Source organism: Oryctolagus cuniculus, chromosome 4, assembly GCF_051225735.1.
Source record: "Oryctolagus cuniculus isolate XC-2025 breed Fujian yellow rabbit chromosome 4, ASM5122573v1, whole genome shotgun sequence".
NCBI classification, from domain to species: domain Eukaryota; kingdom Metazoa; phylum Chordata; class Mammalia; order Lagomorpha; family Leporidae; genus Oryctolagus; species Oryctolagus cuniculus.
The window spans coordinates 145,290,336-145,312,447 of NC_142870.1; the positions used below are offsets into that span (position 1 = coordinate 145,290,336).

A 22,112-nucleotide genomic window follows, 5' to 3' on the forward strand; every position below is an offset into this window, starting at 1 on the left:
AGACAAGTCATGAGGTTAACAACAGTGTGGTGGGAACAGAGTAGAAATGATGGGAAAAGTGACACTATTAATGTTTTACCTAGTGAAAAAATAAAAGGAGGACTAGAAGAAAACCATTAAGATAAAATACAAATGAAACATAAACCTACTTCAAATGAAATTTTTTAACAAGTATTTAATCAACCATTAATCTACTTAGGAATAGCACAAAGAAATTAATTTTAGGGGCTGCTTTTGTGGTGCAGAGGGTTACACCACGGCCTGTGAAGCCAGCATCCCATAACAGAGTGCTAGTTCAAGTCCCAGCTTCTCCACGGCCAATCCAGCTCTCTGCTCACTTGCCTAGAAAAGCAGCAGTGGATGGCCAAGTACTTGGGTCCTTGGTACTCATGCAGGAAATCTAAATGGAGTTCCTGGCTCCCAACTTTGGCCTGGCCCAGCCCTGGCCAGTGCAGCCATCTGGGGAGTAAACTAGCAAATGGAAGATATCTTTATCTCTCCCTCTCTGTCACTCTGTCTTTTAAATAATATTAAAAAAAAAATAAGTAAAAAATTTTGTTAGAATTGCCTACAATTTATAAGCTAACTTAAGAAGAACTGACATGGGCTGGCACTATGGCATAGCAAGTAAGGCCACCACCTGCAGGGCAAGCATCCCATATAAGCACCAGTTTGAATCCCGGCTGTTCCACTTCCAGTCCAGCTCTCTGCTATGGCCTGGGAAGGCAGTGGAAGATGGCCCAAGTGCTTGGGCCTTTGTACCCATGTGGGTGACCCAGAAGAAGCTCCTTGCTTCTTCTGGTGATACGGTAGGTCTATATTTCAGATTTCTGTCTAACTCTGCCTGTCAAAAAAAGAGAGAGGGAGAGAGAGAGAAAGACCCAAACCAATAGAATCAGAGATGATAAAGGAAATGTAGCAACAGACACCACAGAAATATAAAGAATCATCAGAAAATACTACAAAGACCTGTACTCCAACAAAAGAAATGGACAGATTCCTTGATATATACAACCTACCTAAATTGAGCCGTGAAGACACAGAAAACTTAAACAGACCAGTAACCAAGACAGAACTTGAATCAGTAATAAAGATCCTCCCAACAAAGAAGAGCCCAGAACTGGATGGCTTCACTGCGGAATTCTACAAAACATTTTAAAACTAACTCCAATTCCTCTCAAGCTATTCAAAACAATTAAAAGGGAAAGAATCCTCCCAAATACTTTCTATGAAGCCAGCATCACCTTAAGTCCTAAACCTGAAAAAGATCCAACAGAGAAAGAGAACTACAGACCAGTTTCTCTGATGAACATACACACAAAAATCCTCAACCAAATACTAGCCAATTGAATCCAACAACACATCAGAAAGATCATTCACCCAGACCAACTGGGATTTATTTCTGGTATGCAGGGATTGTTCAATGTTTGCAAATCAATCAATGTGATACACCATATTAACAAATTGAAGAACAAAAACCATACAATTATCTCAGTAGACACAGAGAAAGCATTTGACAAAATACAACATCCTTTCATGATCAAAATTTTAAGCAAATTGGAAATATAAGGTACATTTCTCAACACAATCAAGGCAATTTAAGACAAACCCACGGCCAGCATCCTGGTGAATGGGGATAAGTTGGAAGCATTCCCACTGAGATCCAGAACCAAACAGGAATGCCCACTCTCAGAAATGTTATTCAATATAGTCCTGGAAGTTTTGGCTTGAGCCATTAGGCAAGAAAAAGAAATCAAAGGGATACAAATCTGGAGGGACGGAGGAAATCAAACTATCTCTATTTGCAGAGGGCATGATCCTATGCATAGGGGATCCAAAAGTCTCCACTAAGAGATAATTGGAACTCATAGAAGAGTTTGAAAATGTAGCAGGATATAAAATCAACACACAAAATCAACAGCCTTTGTATAGGCAGACAATGCCATGACTGAGAAAGAATTTCTAAGATCAACCCCATTCACAAAGCTACCAAAAAAATCAAATACCTTGGAATAAATTTAACCAAGGACATCAAAGATCTCTACAATGAGAACTACAAAACATTAAAGAAAGAAACAGAAGATACAAAAAATGGGAAAATCTTCCATATTTATGGATCAGAACAATCAATATCATCAAAATTTCCATACTACCAAAAGCAATTTACAGATTCAGTGCAATACCAATCAAAATACCTAAGACATTCTTCTCAGATATAGAAAAAATGCTGAAATTCATATGGAAACACAGGAGATCCTGAATAGCTAAAGCAATCTTATACAACAAAAACAAAGCTGGGGGCACCACAATACCATATTTCAAGACATACAAAAGGGCAGTTATAATCAAAACACCCTGGTACTGGCAAAACAAAAGTAGATGTGTAGACCAATGGAACAGAATAGAAACTCCAGAAGTCAGTGCATGTGTCTACAACTAACTTACCTGTTTTTTTTTTTTTTTTTTTTTTTTTTTTTTAAGATTTATTTATTTGAGGCCGGCGCCGCGGCTCACTAGGCTAATCCTCCGCCTAGCGGCGCCGGCACACCGGGTTCTAGTCCCGGTCGGGGCTCCGGATTCTGTCCCGGTTGCCCCTCTTCCAGGCCAGCCCTCTGCTGTGGCCAGGGAGTGCAGTGGAGGATGGCCCAGGTGCTTGGGCCCTGCACCCCATGGGAGACCAGGAAAAGCACCTGGCTCCTGGCTCCTGCCATCGGATCAGCGCGGTGCGCCGGCCACATCGCGCTGGCCGCGGCGGCCATTGGAGGGTGAACCAACGGCAAAGGAAGACCTTTCTCTCTGTCTCTCTCTCTCTCACTGTCCACTCTGCCTGTCAAAAAAAAAAAAAAAAAAAAAAAAGATTTATTTATTTGAAAGTCATTGTTACACAGAGAGAGAAAGAGAGGTCTTCCATCCGCTGGTTCACTCCCCAATTGGCCACAATGGTCAGAGCTGAGCTAATCTGAAACCAGGAGCCAGGAGCTTCTTCCGGGTCTCCCACGTAGGTGCAGGGGCCCAAGGACTTGGGCCATCTTCTACTGCTTTCCCAGGCCATAGCAGAGAGCTGGACCAGAAGTGGAGCAGCTGAGACTCAAATGGGTGCCCATATGGGATGCTGGCACAGCAGGGGGCAGCTTTACCCACTATGCCATAGCGCCAGTCCCACCAACTTATCTTTAACAAAGAAGCTAAAACCAATCCCCTGGAGCAAGGACAGTCTTCAACAAATGGTGCTGGGAAAACTGGAGCTCCACATGCAGAAATTTGAAACAAGACTCCTACCTTACACCATACACAAAAAATCCACCCAAAATGAATCAAGTACCTAAATCTACAACCCGATAGCATCAAATTATTGGAGAACATTGGGGAAACTGCAAGACATTAACATAGGCAAAGCCTTCTTGGAAAAGACCCCAGAAGCTCAGGCATTCAAAGCCAAAATTGACAAATGGGATTACATCAAATTGAGGAGTTTCTTTACTGCAAAAGAAGCATTTATCAAAGTGAAGGGGCAACCAACAGAATTGGAGAAAATATCTGCAAACTGTGAAACTGGTAACAGATTAATAACAAGAAATTATAAATAGCTCAAGAAACTCAACAACAACAAAAGAAACAATCCAGTTAAGAAATGGGCAAAGGGCCTGAACAGACATTTTTCAAAAGAGGAAATTCAAATGGCCAACAGACACAGGAAAAAATGCTCAGGATCACTAGCCATCAGGGAAATACAAATCAAAACCACAATGAGGGCCGGTACTGTGGCTTACTTGGCTAATCCTCCACCTGCGGCAACGGCACCCTGGGTTCTAGTCCCGGTTGAGGGGCTGGTTCTGTCCTGGTAGCTCCTCTTCCAGTCCAGCTCTCTGCTGTGGCTCGGGGAAGGCAGTGGAGGATGGCCCAAGTGCTTGGGTCCTGAACCTGCATGGGAGACCAGGACAAAGCACCTGGCTCCTGGCTCCAGATCGGCGCAGCATGCCAGCCACAACACACTGGCCATAGCAGCCATTTGGGGGATGAACCAACAGAAAAAGGAAGACCTTTCTCTCTCTAACTCTGCCTGTCAAAAAAACAAACAAACAAAAAAAACCACAATGAGGTTTCACCTCACGCCAGTTAGAATGGCTTTCATACAGAACTCATCAAACAACAAATGCTGGCAAGGATGTGGGGGAAAAGGTACCCTAAACCACTGCTGGTGGGAATGTAAACTGGTACAGACATTGTGGAAGACAGTATGGAGATACCTCAGAAATCTGAAATATAGACCTACCATATCACCTAGCCATCTCATTCCTGGGAATTTACTCAAACAAAATGAAATGAGCATATGAAAGAGTGATCTGTACCTCCCTGCTTACTGCGGCTCAATTCACAATAGCTAATATATGGAACCAATCCAGATGTCCATCAACTAAAGACTGGATAAAAAATTATGGAATATATACACTATGGAATACTATACAGCAGTAAAAAATAAAATCCTGTCTTTTGCACCAAATTGGGTACAACCAGAAACCATTATACTTAGTGAAATAAGGCAGTCCCAAAAAGACAAACACCTGATCTGTGGTAACTAACAGAGTACCTAAAAGGGAATCTATAGGACTGAAATTGACATTTTCAGATTCGATGATTGTTTACAGACCTTGTCTCAACTGTTGAGGAAGTGTTTTTTTTTTTTTCTTCATAGTATTTGTTTAACTCTTTACTTAGTGTAGGATTAATCTTATGAAGTTAACTGCAAATAGATCTTCATAAAAATTAAGAGTGGGAATAGGAGAGGGAGCAGAAACAAGGGTGGGAGCATGGGCAGGAGGGAGGGTGGGGTGGGAAGAATCACTGTGTTCCTGAATCTGTAGATAGGAAATATATGAAATTTGTGTATCTTCAATATAATTTTAAAAAAAGAATATACAGACAACATAAACAAACCCATAACAAGCAATTAAATTGAAGCAGTAATAAAAAATCTTCCATCAAGGAAAAGTTTGGGACCCAATGGCTTTACTATTGAATTCTGTAAAACATTCAGAGAGGAAGTAACTCCAGTACTCTTCAAACTATTCCAAAATACTGAACAGGATGGTACTCTGCTAAACTCTTTCTGTGAGGCCAGCTTAACTTTGATACCAACACCAAAAACATGATATAAGAAGAAAACTACAAACCTGTATTCTTAATGGACATAGAAGCAATGATTCTCAACAGAATACTAGCAAATCAAATCCAAAACCACATCAAAAAGTTCATACAGCACTATCAAGTGGGATTTATCCCAGAAATGAAAGGGTGCTGCAAAATTCAAAAATCAATAAATGTCATAAATCACATCAATAGAATGATGAACAAAGACCATATGGGCCGGCGCTGCAGCTCACTAGGCTAATCCTCCGCCTTGCGGCGCCGGCACACCAGGTTCTAGTCCCGGTTGGGGCGCCGGATTCTGTCCCGGTTGCCCCTCTTCCAGGCCAGCTCTCTGCTGTGGCCAGGGAAGTGCAGTGGAGGATGGCCCAAGTACTTTGGCCCTGCACCCCATGGGAGACCAGGATAAGTACCTGGCTCCTGCCATCGGATCAGCGCGGTGCGCCGGCCGCAGCGCGCCAGCCATGGCAGCCATTGGAGGGTGAACCAACGGCAAAAGGAAGACCTTTCTCTCTGTCTCTCTCTCTCACTGCCCACTCTGCCTGTCAAAAATAAAAATAAAAATAAAATTAAAAAAAAGACCATATGGTCATCTCAACAGATGCAGAGAAAACATTTGATAAGATTCACCATCCCTTCATGATTAAACACCCTCCACAAACTAGGTATAGAAGGAACATACCTCAAAATTATAAAGAGTATATATCACAAAGCAACAGTCAATATCATACTGAATAGGGGAAAACTGAAATCATTTCCCTTCCGATCTGGAGCAAGACAAGGATGTACACTTTTGCCACCTTTAGTACTGGAAGCTTTAGCAAGAGCAGTTAGAGAGGAGGAAGAAATAAAGACATTAAAATTGGAAAAGAGGAAGTATAATTATCCATGTGTGAAGATGACATGATGTTGTACATGGAGAAACCTAAAATTTCCACCAAAAAGCTGGTAGAACTGATAAACCAATTCAATAAAGTTGCAGGCTACAAAATAATGATGAACTCACAAAAAAAGAGAAATCAACAAAGAAATCCCATTCACAATAGCCACCAAAAAATTCAAGTATTTAGGAATAAATTTAACCAAAGAAGTGAAAGATCTCTATAATGAAAATTATCAAACATTGATGAAAGATCATCAAGGACACAAAAAAATGGAAAGATACTCCTTGCTTATGGATCAGAAGAATCAATATCATTAAAATATCTATACTACCTAAAGCAATTTACAGACTCAGTGCAATCCCTTATCAAAATATCAATGGCATTCTTTACAGAGATATAAAAAAAAATCTTGGGGCCAGCACTGTGATGTAGCAAGTAAAGTTGCTGCCTGAACTGCCAGCATTCCATATGGGCACCAGTTCAAGTCTCGGCTGCTCCACTTCCAATCCAGCTCTCTGCTGTCCCCAGGGAGAGCAGTAGAAGATGGCCCAAGTCATTGGGCCCCTGCATCCGTGTGGGAGACCCAGAGGAGGTTCCTGGCTCCTGCCTTTGGATTGGTGCAGCTCCAGCCATTGCAGCCATCTGAGGAGAGGACCTCCCTCTCTCTGCCTCTCCTTCTCTCTCTGTGTAACTCTGACTTTCAAATAAGTAAATAAATCTTTAATAAGAATAAATAAAAAAAACAGTCCTAAAATTCGAATCACAAAAGACTCAGAATAGCCAAAGTGATCCTGAGCAAGAGAAACCAAGCTGAAGGCATCACCATATCTGATTTCAAAACGTATCACAAAGCTATAGTAATTTAAAAAGTTTGGTAGTGGCATAAAAGCCGACACATAGATCAATGAAACAGAACAGAGAGCCCAGAAATTAATCTACATACATACAACCAATTGATTTTTGACAAAAGTGCCTAGACCATACAGTGGAGTAAGGATTATCTCAACAAGTATGCTGGCAAAACTGTATGTATATATGTAGAAAAATGGAATTAGATCCATATCTCTTGCTATATACAAAAATCAACTCAAGATGGATCAAAGACCTGAGACTATGAGGTTGCTGGAAGAAAGTGTGGAAAAAAACACTCTAAGACATTGGAGGAGAGGACAGCTTCTTGAATGACCCCCACAGCACAGGCAACAAAAGCAAAACTGAACAAATGGGTCTACATCAAACTCAGAAGCTTTTGCACAGCAAAGGAAACAATCAATAGAGTGAAGAGACATCCAACAAAGTGGGAAAAATGTTTGTGAACCATCCATCTGACAAAGGATTAGCATCTTGAATATATCAGCAACTTAAAAACTCAACAACAACAACAAAACCAATCCAGCTGAGAAACAGACAAAGGACATCAATAGACAGTTCTCAAAAAAATACAAGTGGCCAACAAATACACGAAGAATGTTCAACATCACTAACCATCAGGAAAAGGCAAATCAAAACCACAATGAGCTATCACTTCACCCTGTCAGAATGGCTAAAATCCAAAACACAGAGAGTAATGAATGCTGGCGAGGGTGTGGACAAAGGGCAACACTGCTGGAGGGAATGTAAATTAATGCAGCCACTGTGGAAAATGGTGCAGCAATTTCTTAAAAAACTACAAGTAGAGGGGCAGGCACTGTGGAGCAGTAGGTTAATCCTCCGCCTGCGGAGGCATCCCATTTGGGCGCTGGTTCGAGAGCTGGCTGCTCCAATTCCAATCCAGCTCTCTGCTGTGGCCTGGGAAAGCAGTAGAAGATGGCCCAAGTCCTTGGCCCCCTGCACCCATGTGGGGAGACCCAGAGGAAGCTCCTGGTTCTGGATCGGCACAGCTCTGGCCATTGAGGCCAGTTGGGGAGTGAACCATCGGGTGGAGGACCTCTCTCTCTCTCTCTCTCTCTCTCTCTTTCCCTCCCTCCCTCCCTCCCTCTCTCTCTCTCTCTGCCTCTCCTCTCTGTGTAACTTTTTCAAATAAATAAATCTTTAAAAAAAAAAAAAAAGAAGGCTACTTGTTCCAAAAAAAATAAACAAACCCTAGGGTCTTTTTACTTTTTATTTGTTAAACTTCTTATTCAGTGAAGTATTAAGCCTTTTTATAGTAAATTTAAAATGTTATCTCAAAAACTAAAAAAGAAAAGGAAGGAGGGTGTGAGGAAGAGAGAAGAGAATATCATTATGCTCTCAGAACTGTATCTACAAGTCACACTGAATCTGTTAAGAAATAATTGAAAATTTAAAATAAAAAATTTTTAAATAAAGTATTTTGTGTAATTTCTTTTGGAATGTTTTATGAGAATTATTTTTCTTTCCTGGATTTTTTCCTGGTTGGGGGTGGGGGGAGGGTTGGGAAGGGCAGAGGTTGTAATTTAATTCACTTCTTTTCTTTTTTTTTTTTTTTTCTTTTTTTTAATTTGAAAGTCAGAAAGAGATCTCCATCCCAAATGCCCACAACATTTGGCCAGGGTGAGGCCAGGTTAAAGCCAGATGCCAAGAACTTATTCTGGGTCTTCCATCTGAATGAGAGGAACCCACACACTGCTGCCTCCCAGGGTTCATGTTAGCAGGAAGCTGGAACACAGCTGAGCCAAGGCTCCACCCCAGGCACTCTGATAACGGGATGTAGGCATCCCAAGGCAACTTAACTGCTGAGCCAAATACCTGCCCCTCCTTCAATCCTACTGGTTTTTCAGGATATAAATTTTCTCTTGATCACTAGTTTTGTTTTGTTTTTTTTTTTTAAGACTTTTGTTTATTTATTTGAGAGGCAGAGTGACAGAGAGAGGGAGAGACAGGGAGAAAGGTCTTCCATCCCTGGTTCACTCCCCAAATGGCCACAATGGCCGGAGCTGGGCCAATCCGAAGCCAGGAGCCAGGAGCTTCTTTAGGTGCAGTGGCCCACATCCCATAAGAGCCTGTTGTAGGAGTCCAGGCCATTACAGGCACCTGAGGAGTGAACCAGTAGACAGATCTTCTCTCTCAAATCAACAAGTATTTGATAAAAGCACCCTTACCTTTAAATGTGTATACATGTGTGTATACTATTGATATGGAATGTTTTCATTAACTTTTGTTTAGAATTGTCATTTGGCTTGTTTTTCCCCTTTATCCAAGATCTGCTTAACAGAAAATTTCCAGCTTGGAAGTTGTTTTTGTTTACACTACAGACCTCTAGTTTTAAGCAGAGCTGTTCATAATTTTTTTTGCATTATAGAACTTAATGTTTTCATTAAGATGTGGTTAACTTTAGTGAAAGCTCCACTTATTACTTGAGAATAAGATTATTGCCCATTACTAAAGTGTAAAAGTCTGAATCTATTGATTGTTACTGAGGCCTCCTATATCCTGTTTTTGTCCATCTTATTTTGACCTGCTTTGTGCTGACAGTCACTATCTTTAAATCTACCATTATGTGTTTTGCCTCTGTATCCTTATATCCCCTATACATTCTGCTTTAGATAGTGGTTCTATTAATAGTAGCATAGTTTTTTTTTATCCTTTATATCATTGTGAACTGTGGCTTTTCACATCTAAAAATGTCCCTCTTGGGGCCGGCGCTGTGATGTAGGCAGGTAAAGCTGCCGCATTCAGTGCCAGCATCCCATATGGACACAGATTCGAATCCTGGCTGCTCCACTTCTGATCCAGCTCTCTGCCATGGCATAGGAAAGAAAGCAGTGGAAGATGGCCCAAGTCCTTGAGCCCCTGTACCTGTGTGGGAGACCTGGAAGAAGCTCCTGGCTTTGGATTGGTGCAGCTCTGGCCATTGTGGCATATTGGAGAGTGAACCAGCAGATGGAAGACCTCTCTCTCTCTTTCTCTCTCTGCCTCTCCTTCTCCGTGTAACTCTGACTTTCAAATAAATAAATATATCTTTAAAAATAAAAAAGTCCCTCTTCGTCATGGTTAATACTTGAATGTTACTTTGATCAATATTAGGGTCACAAACACCGCTACATCACTGTGTCAACTCTCAGGGTTTACCTCTGACCCTTCTTTCCAGCCTTTCTTAATCCCTTTAGGTGTCTCTGGCATACTGCATTTGGTTGGTCTTATTTGGGGCCAAATTCAACACCTTTTTCTTTTAAAAATCAATTAACCCCATTCATGTTTATCAGTATACAGACATCTTTTTTTCTGTCTTCTATTTATAAATTACTATATGCACCCTGTTATACTTATTTATGCCACGTTTACTGTTATTTAGGAAGGTCGGTATTTTTGGTCTAGTGGTTACCTTTGTAATTAAGTGGTGTGTTTTTAGTGATACCACTGACTCACACCCACCAACCAGTGCTGTCTTCCATCTCCTCCCATGTTCCAGGAGCATTTTTTTCGACAACTAAACATAACATTTTAGGTTATCCTCTACCTTCACCTGTTTTATTCTTATTATAATTATGTGTACAAGTATTTTTAAAGTTAATTCATGTATTTGAAAGTCAGAGATAGAGAGAGAGAGGAAGAGACAGAGAGAAAGATATTCTGTCCACTGGTTCACTCCCCAGATGGCCACCACAGCTAAGGCTGGGTCAGGGAGAAGCCAGGAGCCAGAATTCCAGCCTGGTCTCCCACAGGTACTTGGGCCAGCACCTGCTTCCTCCCAGGCTCATCAGCAAGAAGCTGAATCAGAAGCACTGAGCAGCCAGGACCTAATCCAGGCACTCCACTATGGGGCCCAGGCATCCCAAGCAATGGCTTAACCCACTGGGCCCCAGTGCCCACCCCAGAACACAAGTACTCAGTCATCACAATCAGCCCTTTGGCTTAAATGTTCTCAGTCTCCTTTTGGTTGGATGAAGCTCATTCGTTAGTAGATACCTCAAGACAGACCTGGGAATACAAAATTCCCTCCAGTCTTTGAGATCTGAAACTAGTTGTCTATAGTCCTGAAAGACGCGGGCCAGCTGGGCCACACATAAAATCCTTGGTTGCAGACCACACTTGATCCTCTTCAATGGGCTTTTCTTGATGCCTCATTTTCTGTGTTTCTTCTAAAGACGCCTGATGACCTTGTGAGTTACTTGATCTTTTTACCTGCACATCCTGGATATTTCTGTGTCATTGAAAAACCTGATAGTTATATTTGGGTATCTTCTCAAGTTTGATCATTCTGGGTCACTTTTCCTGTGTGCTCATTATATAGACCTGGGTCTTACTTTATTTTGGAATGGTTTCTTGGATTACAGCTTTAAATATTAATTCCGCCTCAGTAATTTTTCTTTTTCTAACACTCCAATTATATACTTTTTAGTCTTCTTTGCCTCTCTCCCATTATACCTCACTCTTTTCTGATACTTGTTTTAACTAATCATTTTTATTAGATGTATTTTCATTTAATTTTTAGTCGGCAACTTAAAGTTGCATATACAAAAGATACAACATGGTGCTTGGGTGTCTGTGTGTAGTGTGCAATGATTCAATCTATTGAATATCCATTGTCTGAGGTTTTTTTTTTTTTTTTTTGAGGAGAACACAAAGTCTACTTTTACTTTCTCATGTTTTTTTATATTTAGATTATTTGTTTTTATTGACATAATAATTGTACATATTTATGGGGTTTCTCATAATATTTTTATTTTGGTTATTCCCCCACATCTCTTCAGTGCTCCTAATTAAGTTTTAACTCAAATACCTTATCCATTGCACACCTTATAATCATCATTTCTGATATGATCATCTCCCCTTTCATTTTCTTAATTCAGTCACCTCTCACTACTTCCTCCTGTCTTCTCTACATTCTGTCATTAGTCTGTGAATGTTTTTACTTTCGTAACCTGAGGCGAGGAGAGACCACCTGCTTCACAATGTACTTCTACACGGAAGGGCATTTCAGCCACTCAAATGTTTCATTCTCGATTTTTGTTCTCTTATTCTAGTAGCTGGATATAAATGAAAACTACTTGTATCTCTGCATTTTGTGGACGAGGTTGGCAGTTTCTGAGAGTGAACAAGATTCCTAGTTCAAGAGCACCCTCTTCTGTCAGTAGAGCAAAGTGCAGTTTGGTTAATGGCCGGATTTGGGGAGGGTGGTGGGGAAGGGGGGAGCCTGTTCCTCTCGCTGAGGAATGAGGAATCCCTGTCTGGGTTGTCTCCAGGAAGGAAATGGCCAAGTCATCTGATCAGAGCGGGAAATGGAGAATGAGGTTGGGGTGGAGTCCGGTTGTAGGAAAACTCAGAAAGAACAAAGTGCTTTGCCCGTAGGACAAAGAATTTACCAAATTCAACCGAAGCCCAGAGAGGCACACTGAGGGTCTGACTAGGGCAGGAATGGCGCTCTGGGGCTCTCCTCTGGCAGCCACAGGCCCCATGGGCAACATCTGCATGGATGGCTGAAGCCTTCGAACAGGGACAGGGCTTTGCAGGGATATTGGTGATAAAAATTTACGTGATGCACCTTTCGCCTTATTCACAAGCGCTTTTCTGGACCTAAAGAAAGACAATGGCCATCTACAGACCTCCGCAGTTTGCCTAATAGTGTCCAGGAACCTGCTGCACCACGAAATGAATTCAAATGGCTCCTATCCTATTGGATACCCATGTGTGTGTGCACATAAACACAAAAACACAAACACACACCCTGACCCCCTCACAAAATGCCCTGTGTCCTCTTCCTCCAGAAAGACAAAACGACCTCTGGGCTTAAAGCCCTCAACAGAGGAAGCCACCGAAGGTCACCCTGGCCTCACTCTAGACTCCCAGGACATGGTCCCTAATCTGTGGACCCCAGTGTCTTCTAGGGACCCCTAAGCTCTACTGGCCCACTGTCTCCTCCTCCGTCCAGCCCCTCAGTCCAGGTGAACCCTGAGCTCTTCCCAGAACACACTTCCTGGTGGCCTCTGGTCCTGTGTGCCCCCCCGTGTCCCACCTGTGTGGCCTGGCATCAGGACCTGGGGGCCCGTGAATGGCTGCACGAGGACAAACACGACAGGGAACTGTGGCACTTACGGAATGTACGATGTCCACCATGTCGTAGGCCTTGGTAGATTCCAAAGGGACAACTGTGTCAAGCTCAGGAACCAGGCGGTCACTTTAGGTAGAAAAGAGGCAGACGGAGTCAACAAGGGAAGAGCCAGTTACCTGCTGGGGGTGGGGGTGGGAACCGAAATGGCGGAGACTCATCTCATGGGAACTGGGAAAGTTGTGCACTGATGGATTTGCAAAGCACTCCTACCAGGGAATCATTCCTTTGTGACCACCGCATTAAGCTGCACCTGAGCCCGAGCCCAATCCCAATCCCAATCCCAAAGATTTCCAGTTTCCTTTGAAAGAAAAAGTGAGCTTGTTCTCTGGATTATCTTCACTGATTCTCTCTGACTACTTCCTACATTTTAGAGACTGTACGGGATGCTAAAGGACATTGTAATGAACAAGACATGGAGACATGGCCATGGATGATCCCAATCCAACTCCGTAAAACATGAAAAACTGGGGCCAGTGCTGTGGCATAGTAGGCTAAGTCTCTGCCTGTGGCACCAGCATCCCATTTGGGTACCAGTTTGAATCCTGACTGCTCCACTTCTGATGCAGCTCTCTGCAATGGCCTGGGAAAGCAACAGAGGATGGTCCAAGTCCTCGGGCCCCTGCACCCACGTGGGAGACAGGAAGAGGCTCCTGGCTACTGGCTTCAGATAGGCTCAGCTCCGGCCATTGTGGCTATTTCAGGAATGAACCAGCAGATGTAAGACTTTTCTCTCTGCCTCTCCCTCTCTCTCTGTAACTCCATCTCTCAAATAAATAAATAAAATTAAAAAAAAAAAAAAAAAAAAAACCATGGGCCGGCACCATGGCTCACTTAGCTAATTCTCCACTGCGGTGCCAGCACCCCAGGTTCTAGTCTCAGCTGGGGCGCCGGATTCTGTCCCAGTTGCTCCTCTTCCAGTCCAGCTCTCTGCTGTGGTCCGGGAGTGCAGTGGAGGATGGCCCAAGTACTTGGGTCCCTGCACCTGCATGGGAGACCGGGAGGAAGTACCTGGCTCCTGGCTTTGGATCAGCATAGTGTGCCCACCATGGTGACCATCTTGGGGTGAACCAACGGAAGGAAGACCTCTCTCTCTGTCTTTCTCTCACTGTCTATAACTCTTTCTGTCTCTCTCTCTCACTGTCTAACACTGCCTGGCAAAAAATTTTTTAAAAATAAATAAATAAATAAATAATAACAAAAAAACATGAAAAATTAATGAACAAGAACTCAAAAACGCCAAGTCAGAGCTCTGCAGAAACCGCTGGGCGTCCCCACCCCCTGCTGCGAGGCTGGCCTGCTGGAGCGCCTCTAAGGAGCAAAGCTGCAGCCCCGGGCGGAGTCACTGTGGGCCAGGCAGTGTGCACGGCCCCCAACACTCCCGCCATGCTGTGTCCAAGAGGTTCGGGAGGGAGGCTAGGCCAGAGCCCGCTCCTACCTGCAGGACGACGCGGCATCGGTCACCACTCTCCAACAGGCTCCTGTCCCTTCCCAACTCGTGTGGGTGGCCAGGGCTACTCTGATCCTGAGAGGGGCACTCGGGCTGGGGTTTGGCCTTGGGGCCCCAAAAAGCCCAATCTCACGGACAGCTTTCTCTGTACTGGGCACAGCCCTGTATGGTGAAGAAAGTCCTGCCACACTTTTCCTTTGCCGCTGCCACCTGGGGCCTCCCTGGAACCTGCAGATGAGGAAAGGCTGGGCCAAAGCAGCCCCTCCGTCCCCCTCCAGGGCTGTCTGAGAAGCTCGCAAGAGCTCCAGATGTGTGGATGCGCAGGAAAGGAGGCCGTGCCCACAACTGTGAGCGCTGCCAGCAACCTCCCCTCACTGGTGTGTGCCCAGAGGAGTGGGGGAGCGGCAGGTAAAGGGGAGCCCAGTCAGAGCCCCATGCCAAAGACGGGGTAGTGGCTAAAACGGCTCCTTCCTGAGGCATTCAATTCCCAGTCCCTTCTGCAGAAGAGAGCCCAAGCAAGGGAGCATGGATGCATCTAACCTGGAGAGCAAACAAATGCAACAGGCAGAGAGAGCAACAGCAGGCCCCCAGCTGGGCGTCCGTTTATGCTGTCGCACCCCCTGCATCAGATGGCGACCCCAACAATAAGAGGGAAGGTCCTCACGAGGCAGCCAGCAACACACCCTTCTCGGACAGTGCCCCAGGCCCCGGCCACGAGCAGTGTACATAAACCCGTTCCCTTAGGGACAGGCGGTTTGCACCTGCACATTTTACTTCTTTCACGTCAGCACACAAAAAGACTTCAATCTCCATCTCTGGACAGCTCAAGTCTCTTAGCAAAAGTTTGTATTGTTTTAATTTGCTTTCTGCTCCAAAAGCTGATCAGAAGTAGAAAGTGAATAAAATCACCTTTCTTTGCTCCTGTGCCCTCCCCAACCCTGGGATCCACACTGACCACCCACCCACTAGCTGCTCCAAACCACCCAACGGGGGCAGAGGCCAGAGGTCCTGTCAGGACGCAGGGGCCGGGCACGGGCAAGCCATCCTGAAAAGAGAAAGTGCCGGGCCGCAACCCACCTGGGGTCGTGGCACTCGCGGATGGGAGCCGGGTCCTGATTGCTGAGCGGGAGGAAGTTGAAGAACTCTCGGAGATTACACAAGGCGTCCACGTCATTTTCAAAAGCTCTGTGGGCCACACCTGAGAAAACACAAGGAGGAGACGATGGGCCAGCTTGCCAGCGGGCCTGGAGATACTGCCTCTTGTCCTCCAGCCACCGCCCCTGCTCGCGGCCCCCTGCTCCACGCCCTGTGCCGAGAACAGAACATTCACACCACCCTGCTGTGGCTGACCTGCGACTTCCCTCTGCCCTGCACCTGTGCTCTGCAGCCTCGCTGGGCCGGGCTGAAGCCACGAGCCCTGAACTCCACTTGGGTTCCCCACGTGGCTGGCAGGGACCTAAGCACTGGAGCCATCACCTGCTGCCTTCCGGGATGCCCGCTGGCAGGAAGCCGGACAGGAGGCAGAACCGCGGAGGCTTGAAGCAGGCTCTCCAGTAGGGGATGCAGGGGTCCTACAGGCTGGGTGTTTTGGGGTGTGTGTGTGTGTGTGTGTGTGTAACTCATTTTGAAAGACAGAGTCACACAGAGAGATTGATCTTCCATCTGCTGGTTCATTCCCCAAATGGCAGCAACAGCCAGGGCTGGGCCAGGTCACAGCCAAGAGCCTGGAGCTCTATCAGGGTCTCCCAGATGTACGGCAGCGTCCAAGTACTTGGGCCGTCTTCTGCAGCCTCCAGTGGACGGAAGACCTCTCCCTCTCCCTCTCCCTCTCCTTCTCCCTCTCCCTCTCTCTGTGTAACTCTGCCTTTCAAATAAATAAATCTTTTCAAAAAAAAGAAAGAAAAGAAGTCAGTCACAGAGGTCACATGTTGTAGGATTCATTTACATGAAATTTCCACACAACTGAGAAACCACAGAAATGAGGAAGAGCCTGGAGACTGCCTGGAGTGGGAGGACTTGGGGGGCAGCGGGGAACGACCGCCGGGGAGCACAGGCTTCCTTTTGGGAGGAAAAGGTACTTCAACGAGTACCCAAGCATTAATAACAGCCCAGCCACTTGTTTTCGTAAGTTTCAGATCCTAAATGCACTTAGAGCTCTCTGTCCAATTCATACGCAGCCTTCCCAAACAAGTTCTGCCAGTTAGACGATACTTATTAAAACTGCCACCATTCTCTTCAGCAATGGCCTCTTCTCAGTGTGTGCAAACAGCTAGGTCAACCTCGGGCTCTCACCTGACATGGTGGTGTGGGTCTTGGCACCGCCCAGCTCCTCCTGGGTGACATCCTCATTTGTGACAGACTTCACAACATCAGGGCCAGTGATGAACAGGTAGGAGGTGTCCTGAAATCAGAGATTTCCCAAACAGTCTGTCTCGGAGCCCCAGAGCTGCCCAAAGCCTTAGAGCTCACTCAACCAAGAAGACAAAGACAGGGAAGGCACTGACACAGTGGCATAGCCAGGCTGGGATGCACCTCAAAGACAGAAGACTACACGGTCAAGTTTCCCTTGACTTTGCCATCTAGCTTTTTTTTTTTTTCTTTTTTTTTTTTGCAACTGGTTGCATGGTTCTATTTTCGGTAAATTAACTTGCAGCGCGGGTAGCATCTCAGGGTCATTCATCTGTGAACACAGCGGTTGATGGACCTTGCTCAGAGCCTGCGGCGCACCCCCGCTTTTCTGAGCACTCCACGGCAGCGTGCCATTAACGCCCAGGCACTGTCAGCACCCTCGCTCACAAACTGGGATAAAGGAGGCACCAAGATGGCGTGCCACTGGCCCCCTGCAAATGCAGCCGTGGACACGACAATCCTCTATGTGAGGAGAGGGCGACTCTGAAAGCTCACTTTCTAATCTACAGATAACAAAGGCATGCGGTAAAACACAGTCGCTAAAGGAGATTCAGAAGAAAGTACGTCCATATCCCAGCCCCTAGTTCCAGCCCTCTACCTCCCTTCCTCAAAGGCAACCACTGTCAGTTTCCTGTCTCTCCTAAGACATCCACGTGTAAATCAACATTTGTGCATGCACGTACACACAATACCCTTTTATTTTCTAATATAAACATTTTCTTTAAAAAAAAAAAAAAGATTTATTGGCCAGCGCCGTGGCTCACTAGGCTAATCCTCCACCTAGCGGTGCCGGCACACCGGGTTCTAGTCCCGGTCAGGGCGCCGGATTCTGTCCCGGTTGCCCCTCTTCCAGGCCAGCTCTCTGCTATGGCCAGGGAGTACAGTGGAGGATGGCCCAAGTGCTTGGGCCCTGCACCCCATGGGAGACCAGGAGAAGCACCTGGCTCCTGCCTTCGGATCAGCGCGGTGTGCCGGCCGCAGCGGCCATTGGAGGGTGAACCAATGGCAAAGGAAGACCTTTCTCTCTGTCTCTCTCTCACTGTCCACTCTGCCTGTCAAAAAAAATTTTTTTTAAATAAAAAAAGATTTATTTATTTATTTGAAAGTTAGAGTTACACAGAGAGAGGAGAGGCAGAGAGAGAGAGAGAGAGAGAGAGAGAGAGAGAGAGGTCTTCCATCCACTGGTTCACTCCCCAATTGGCCACAACGGTCAGAGTTGTGCTGATCCAAAGCCAGGAGCCAGGAGCTTCATCCGGGTCTTCCCACACGGTGCAGGGGCCAAACGACTTGAACCATCTTCCACTGCTTTCCCAGGCCACAGCAGAGCGCTCCAGCTCGAGGAGGGGAGAGGGGACTCTAACCGGTGCCCATATGGGCTGCGGGCACTGCAGCCAGTGGCTTTCCCTGCTACGCCACAGCAGCAGCCCCAATATAACATTTTCTAACGGTGTCCTATACGCGTTATTCTTAAATTTGGCTTTTTAACATAATACTCTAGTTTGAAGAGCTCATTCCTTATCAGTATATCATGCAGCATCATTTACTGGTCACCTGCTGATGTCATTGACTTGTGTCCACCATTGTGCTAAGTCTGCAACAAATGTCTAACCGCAGTCCTCCCTGCAGACTCACTGTCCGTGTCCTTCACCTATTCTTCTAATGGATAACTGGCACTTATATACCAAGAAAGTCAGTCCTCAGCCAATGATGGGATGTGGCCGTCTTTTACAGTCCCCTGGTGGGGACTTGCTGGAGGACGTCTACCCAGGCTCCCTCCCCGCACGAACACTTCTGGCCGAATGCTCACAGCAGCATTAGGTGTTCATAGCAGCTAAAAAACTGGGAGCAGAGGACTTCCAGTTTCCAGTCCGGCACGTAAGCAGCTGGAAGTGGATGCTGTGTCCCCACAAACGAAAAGCTGGACAAATGGAAAAATCCGCCGCTCTCAGGCCACCAGAGAGCTGCGGTCACAGGGCAAAGCCAGCGAACTGCGGCTTGTCGGACCAGAACCCTGAGAACAAACCTCCCCAGGCCCAGGGAAACCCTCCCCGAGGCAGCGCAGGCCGAAGCTCACAAACAGCTGGAGGCTCCCTGGGGACAGGGAAACTCCAAGGAAGCCCAGTCACTGCGCCCGCCTCCGTGTTTGAGTTCTGACCTCAGGAGTTTCACCCGAGGCCCAAGGTGACCCTCAGGGAATCGTCAGAGAACAATCCCTCCAGCTCCAGCGCGAGGGGGGAGGGGCCGCTCTGGTTCTGAAACGCTCCAGAACAGTCTGTTCTTAAGCTCTGCCCCCAGGAGAGACCCTTGAACCACACAGCCTCATCTGCTGCTGCCTTGCCACACGTGACACCAACGCCGCCAGCTCTAGTTTTCCAGGAAAAACGAGAGAAATGTGCCCTCCTGTGCACTCTTACTATCCTTTTTCTTTTTTCAAGATGTATTTATTTTATTTGAAAGGCAGAGACACAGCAAGAGAAGGGGGAGAACTAAGGTGGGGGGGGGGGAATATCTTCCATCCACTGATTCACTCCCAAATGGCCACTACAGCCAGGGATGGGCCAAGACCCAGGATCTCCTTCCAGGTCTCCCATGCGGGTGCAGGGGCCCCAGCACTTGGGCCATTTTCCTCTGCTTTTCCAGGTGCATTAGCAGGGAACTGGATCGGAAGTGGAGCAGCCAGGACTCAAACCAGCACCCATATGTGATGCTGACACTGCAGAAGGCAGCTTTACCTTCCACGCCACGGTGCCGGCCCCTCTGGCTGTCCTATCCCGCCAAAGGGGGAGCCATCGAAAAGCGTGCATGCTCTGGTCTCAGAATCAGCCCTTAAGGCATTCGGATCCAGCTAAAAAGCCCATGAGAGTATTTCAGGCATGGAAAGCTAAGACACTCTGGCAAAAAAAAAAAAAACCTAAATGACAGATCTCTGTGAGTGAGGTGAGTGAGAACCCAGCTGAAAGAACGGGCCATCAAAGAAGGAGGTACCTTTCTCTGAAGGGAGGAGAGAACTTCCACTTTGACTATGACCTTGTCCAAATATGATCAGGGCTGGCGAACTCAAGAGGCTTCCATAGCCTTGACAACTCATGACAAGAGCCGCGGTGATTACTGACACCATAAATAAGAGTGCCAATTGTTAAATCAACAATGGGAGTCACTGTACACTTACTCCTCATGTAGGATCTCTGTCCTTAATGTGTTGTACTATGTGTATTAACAGTATAACTAGTATTCAAACAGTACTTATACTTTGTGTTTCTGTGTGGGTACAAACTGTTGAAATTTTTACTTACTATATACTAAATTGATCTTCTGTATATAAAGATTAAAAAAAAAAAAAAGCATGCATGAAGTTCAGAATCCAGAGGCCCAGGCTCACTAAGTGACTAAGAGCTACTCACACGACTACGGCTCACTCCTCCTCCCCCACACCTTCCACGTTACCCAGGGCCCATGTATGCCAACTTGGGCTACCAAGAAAAAGTTATAAAACATATTGAAAGGCAAAAAAGCAGAGTTAGGAAAGGCATAGCAAGCATCAGAATCAGATACGGCAGAGATGCTAGAATTAACAGATCACGAATCTGAAACGACTATGGCGATTAAGACGCCAAAGGCTCCCTACAGACAAAGCAGACAGCATGTAAGAACAGATGGGCAAAGCAGGCAGAGGGATGCAAATCCTGAGAGAGCCAAAAAGAGACACCAGAGACCAAAAGCGCTGTCGCAGAAGGGAAGCCTGCCTTTGCTGTGCTTACTGCAGACGGGGCTCGGCTCGGGAAAGAAGTCTGTGGGCTCGAGGGTATCTCACAGATCACCAAAACTGGAAAGCACAATGAGACTCGAGCGGATACACACAGAGTATCTGGACTTGGGGGACAGCTCCGCAAGGTGCAACACACACACAAGGGGAACCCTAGCAGGAGCGGAAACAAACGCACAGAATACTGCAAACAGCAATGCTGAGAATCTCCCCCAAATCGTCAGACAGCAAGTCCAGCCAACACTGAACAACATAAAAGTCACAGGGGCCGGCGCTGTGGCAAAGCGGGTAAAGCAGCAGCCTGCGGGCAAAGCCACCGCCTTGGGTGCTGGCATTCCATGTGGGTGCCAGTTCAAGTCCCAGCTGTTCCACTTCTGATCCAGCTCTCTGCTGTGGCCTAGGAAAGCAATGGAGTTGGCCCAAGTCCTTGGGCCCCTGTATCCAGCTGGCAGGACCCAGAAGAAGCTCCTGGCTCCTGGCTTTAGATCAGCTCAGCTCCGGCTGTTGAGGTCACCCAGGGAGTGACCCAGCGGATGGAAGACCTCTCTCTCTGTCTCTCCCTCTCTCTGTAACTCTGTCTTTCAAATAAATAAAACAAACTTTAAAAAAAAAAAAAAAGTATAGGCCAGCGCCACAGCTCACTAGGCTAATGCTCTGCCTGCATTAGGTTCTAGTCCCGGTTGCTCCTCTTCCAGTCCAGCTCTCTGCTGTGGCCCAGGAGGGCAGTGGAGGATGGCCCAAGTGCTTGGGCCCCTGCACCCACGTGGAAGACCAGGAGGAAACACCTGGTTCCTGGCTTCAGATCAGCATAGATCCGGCCATGGCAGCCATTTGGGGGTGAACCAACGGAAGGAAGACCTTTCTCTCTCTCTCACTGTCTAACTCTATCTGGCAAATAAATAAATAAAAACAGGAACAAAGAACAAAGGCAACAAATGAAAAACAACAAACAACTATATCAATAATCACATACCAATGGTCTAAATGCATCGGGTTTTTTTTTAAGATTTATTTATTTATTTGAAAGGCAGAGTTATAGAGACAAGAGTGAGATCTTCCATCTGCTGGTTCACTCCCCAAATGGCTGCAATGGCCAGAGCTAGGCCAGTCCAAAGCCAAGAGCAAGGAGCTTCTTTCAGGTCTTCCACATGGTGCAGGAGCCCAAGCACTTCAGCCATCTTCTGCTGCTTTCCCAGGTGCATTAGCAGGGAGCCAGATCAGAAGAGGAGCAGCCGGGACACCAACTGGCACCCATATGTGATGCCAGCACCACAAGCAGTGGCTTTACCCGCTATGCCACAGCGCCAACCCCTAAAAGCATCAATTTTAAAAAATGGATTGTCAGAGTGGATTAAGAAGCAAGACCCAGAGGCCAGAGCTGTAGCACGGCAGGTAAATGGCACTGGCATCCATATGGGTATCAGTTTGAGTCCAAGCTGCGCCATTTCTGATTCA

At 46.1% G+C, this 22,112-nt stretch overlaps 1 protein-coding gene across 3 annotated transcripts in view; it reads right to left on the bottom strand.

Annotated features, from left to right (window-relative positions):
* PCCB (propionyl-CoA carboxylase subunit beta) overlaps window positions 1-22,112 on the bottom strand; it is a 74,375-nt gene that overhangs the window by 24,171 nt on the left and 28,092 nt on the right. For 2 of the 3 annotated variants that reach the window (XM_051859007.3, XM_051859006.3), the window contains 3 exons: window positions 16,778-16,886; window positions 15,563-15,683; window positions 13,023-13,104 (listed from right to left, as the gene is read on the bottom strand). In XM_051859007.3, the coding sequence (XP_051714967.1) occupies window positions 13,023-13,104; window positions 15,563-15,683; window positions 16,778-16,886 (312 nt within the window). Of the gene's footprint in view, window positions 1-3,770; window positions 4,061-13,022; window positions 13,105-15,562; window positions 15,684-16,777; window positions 16,887-22,112 lie in introns of all 3 variants that reach the window. The other variant, XR_016233291.1, reaches the window with a different exon arrangement.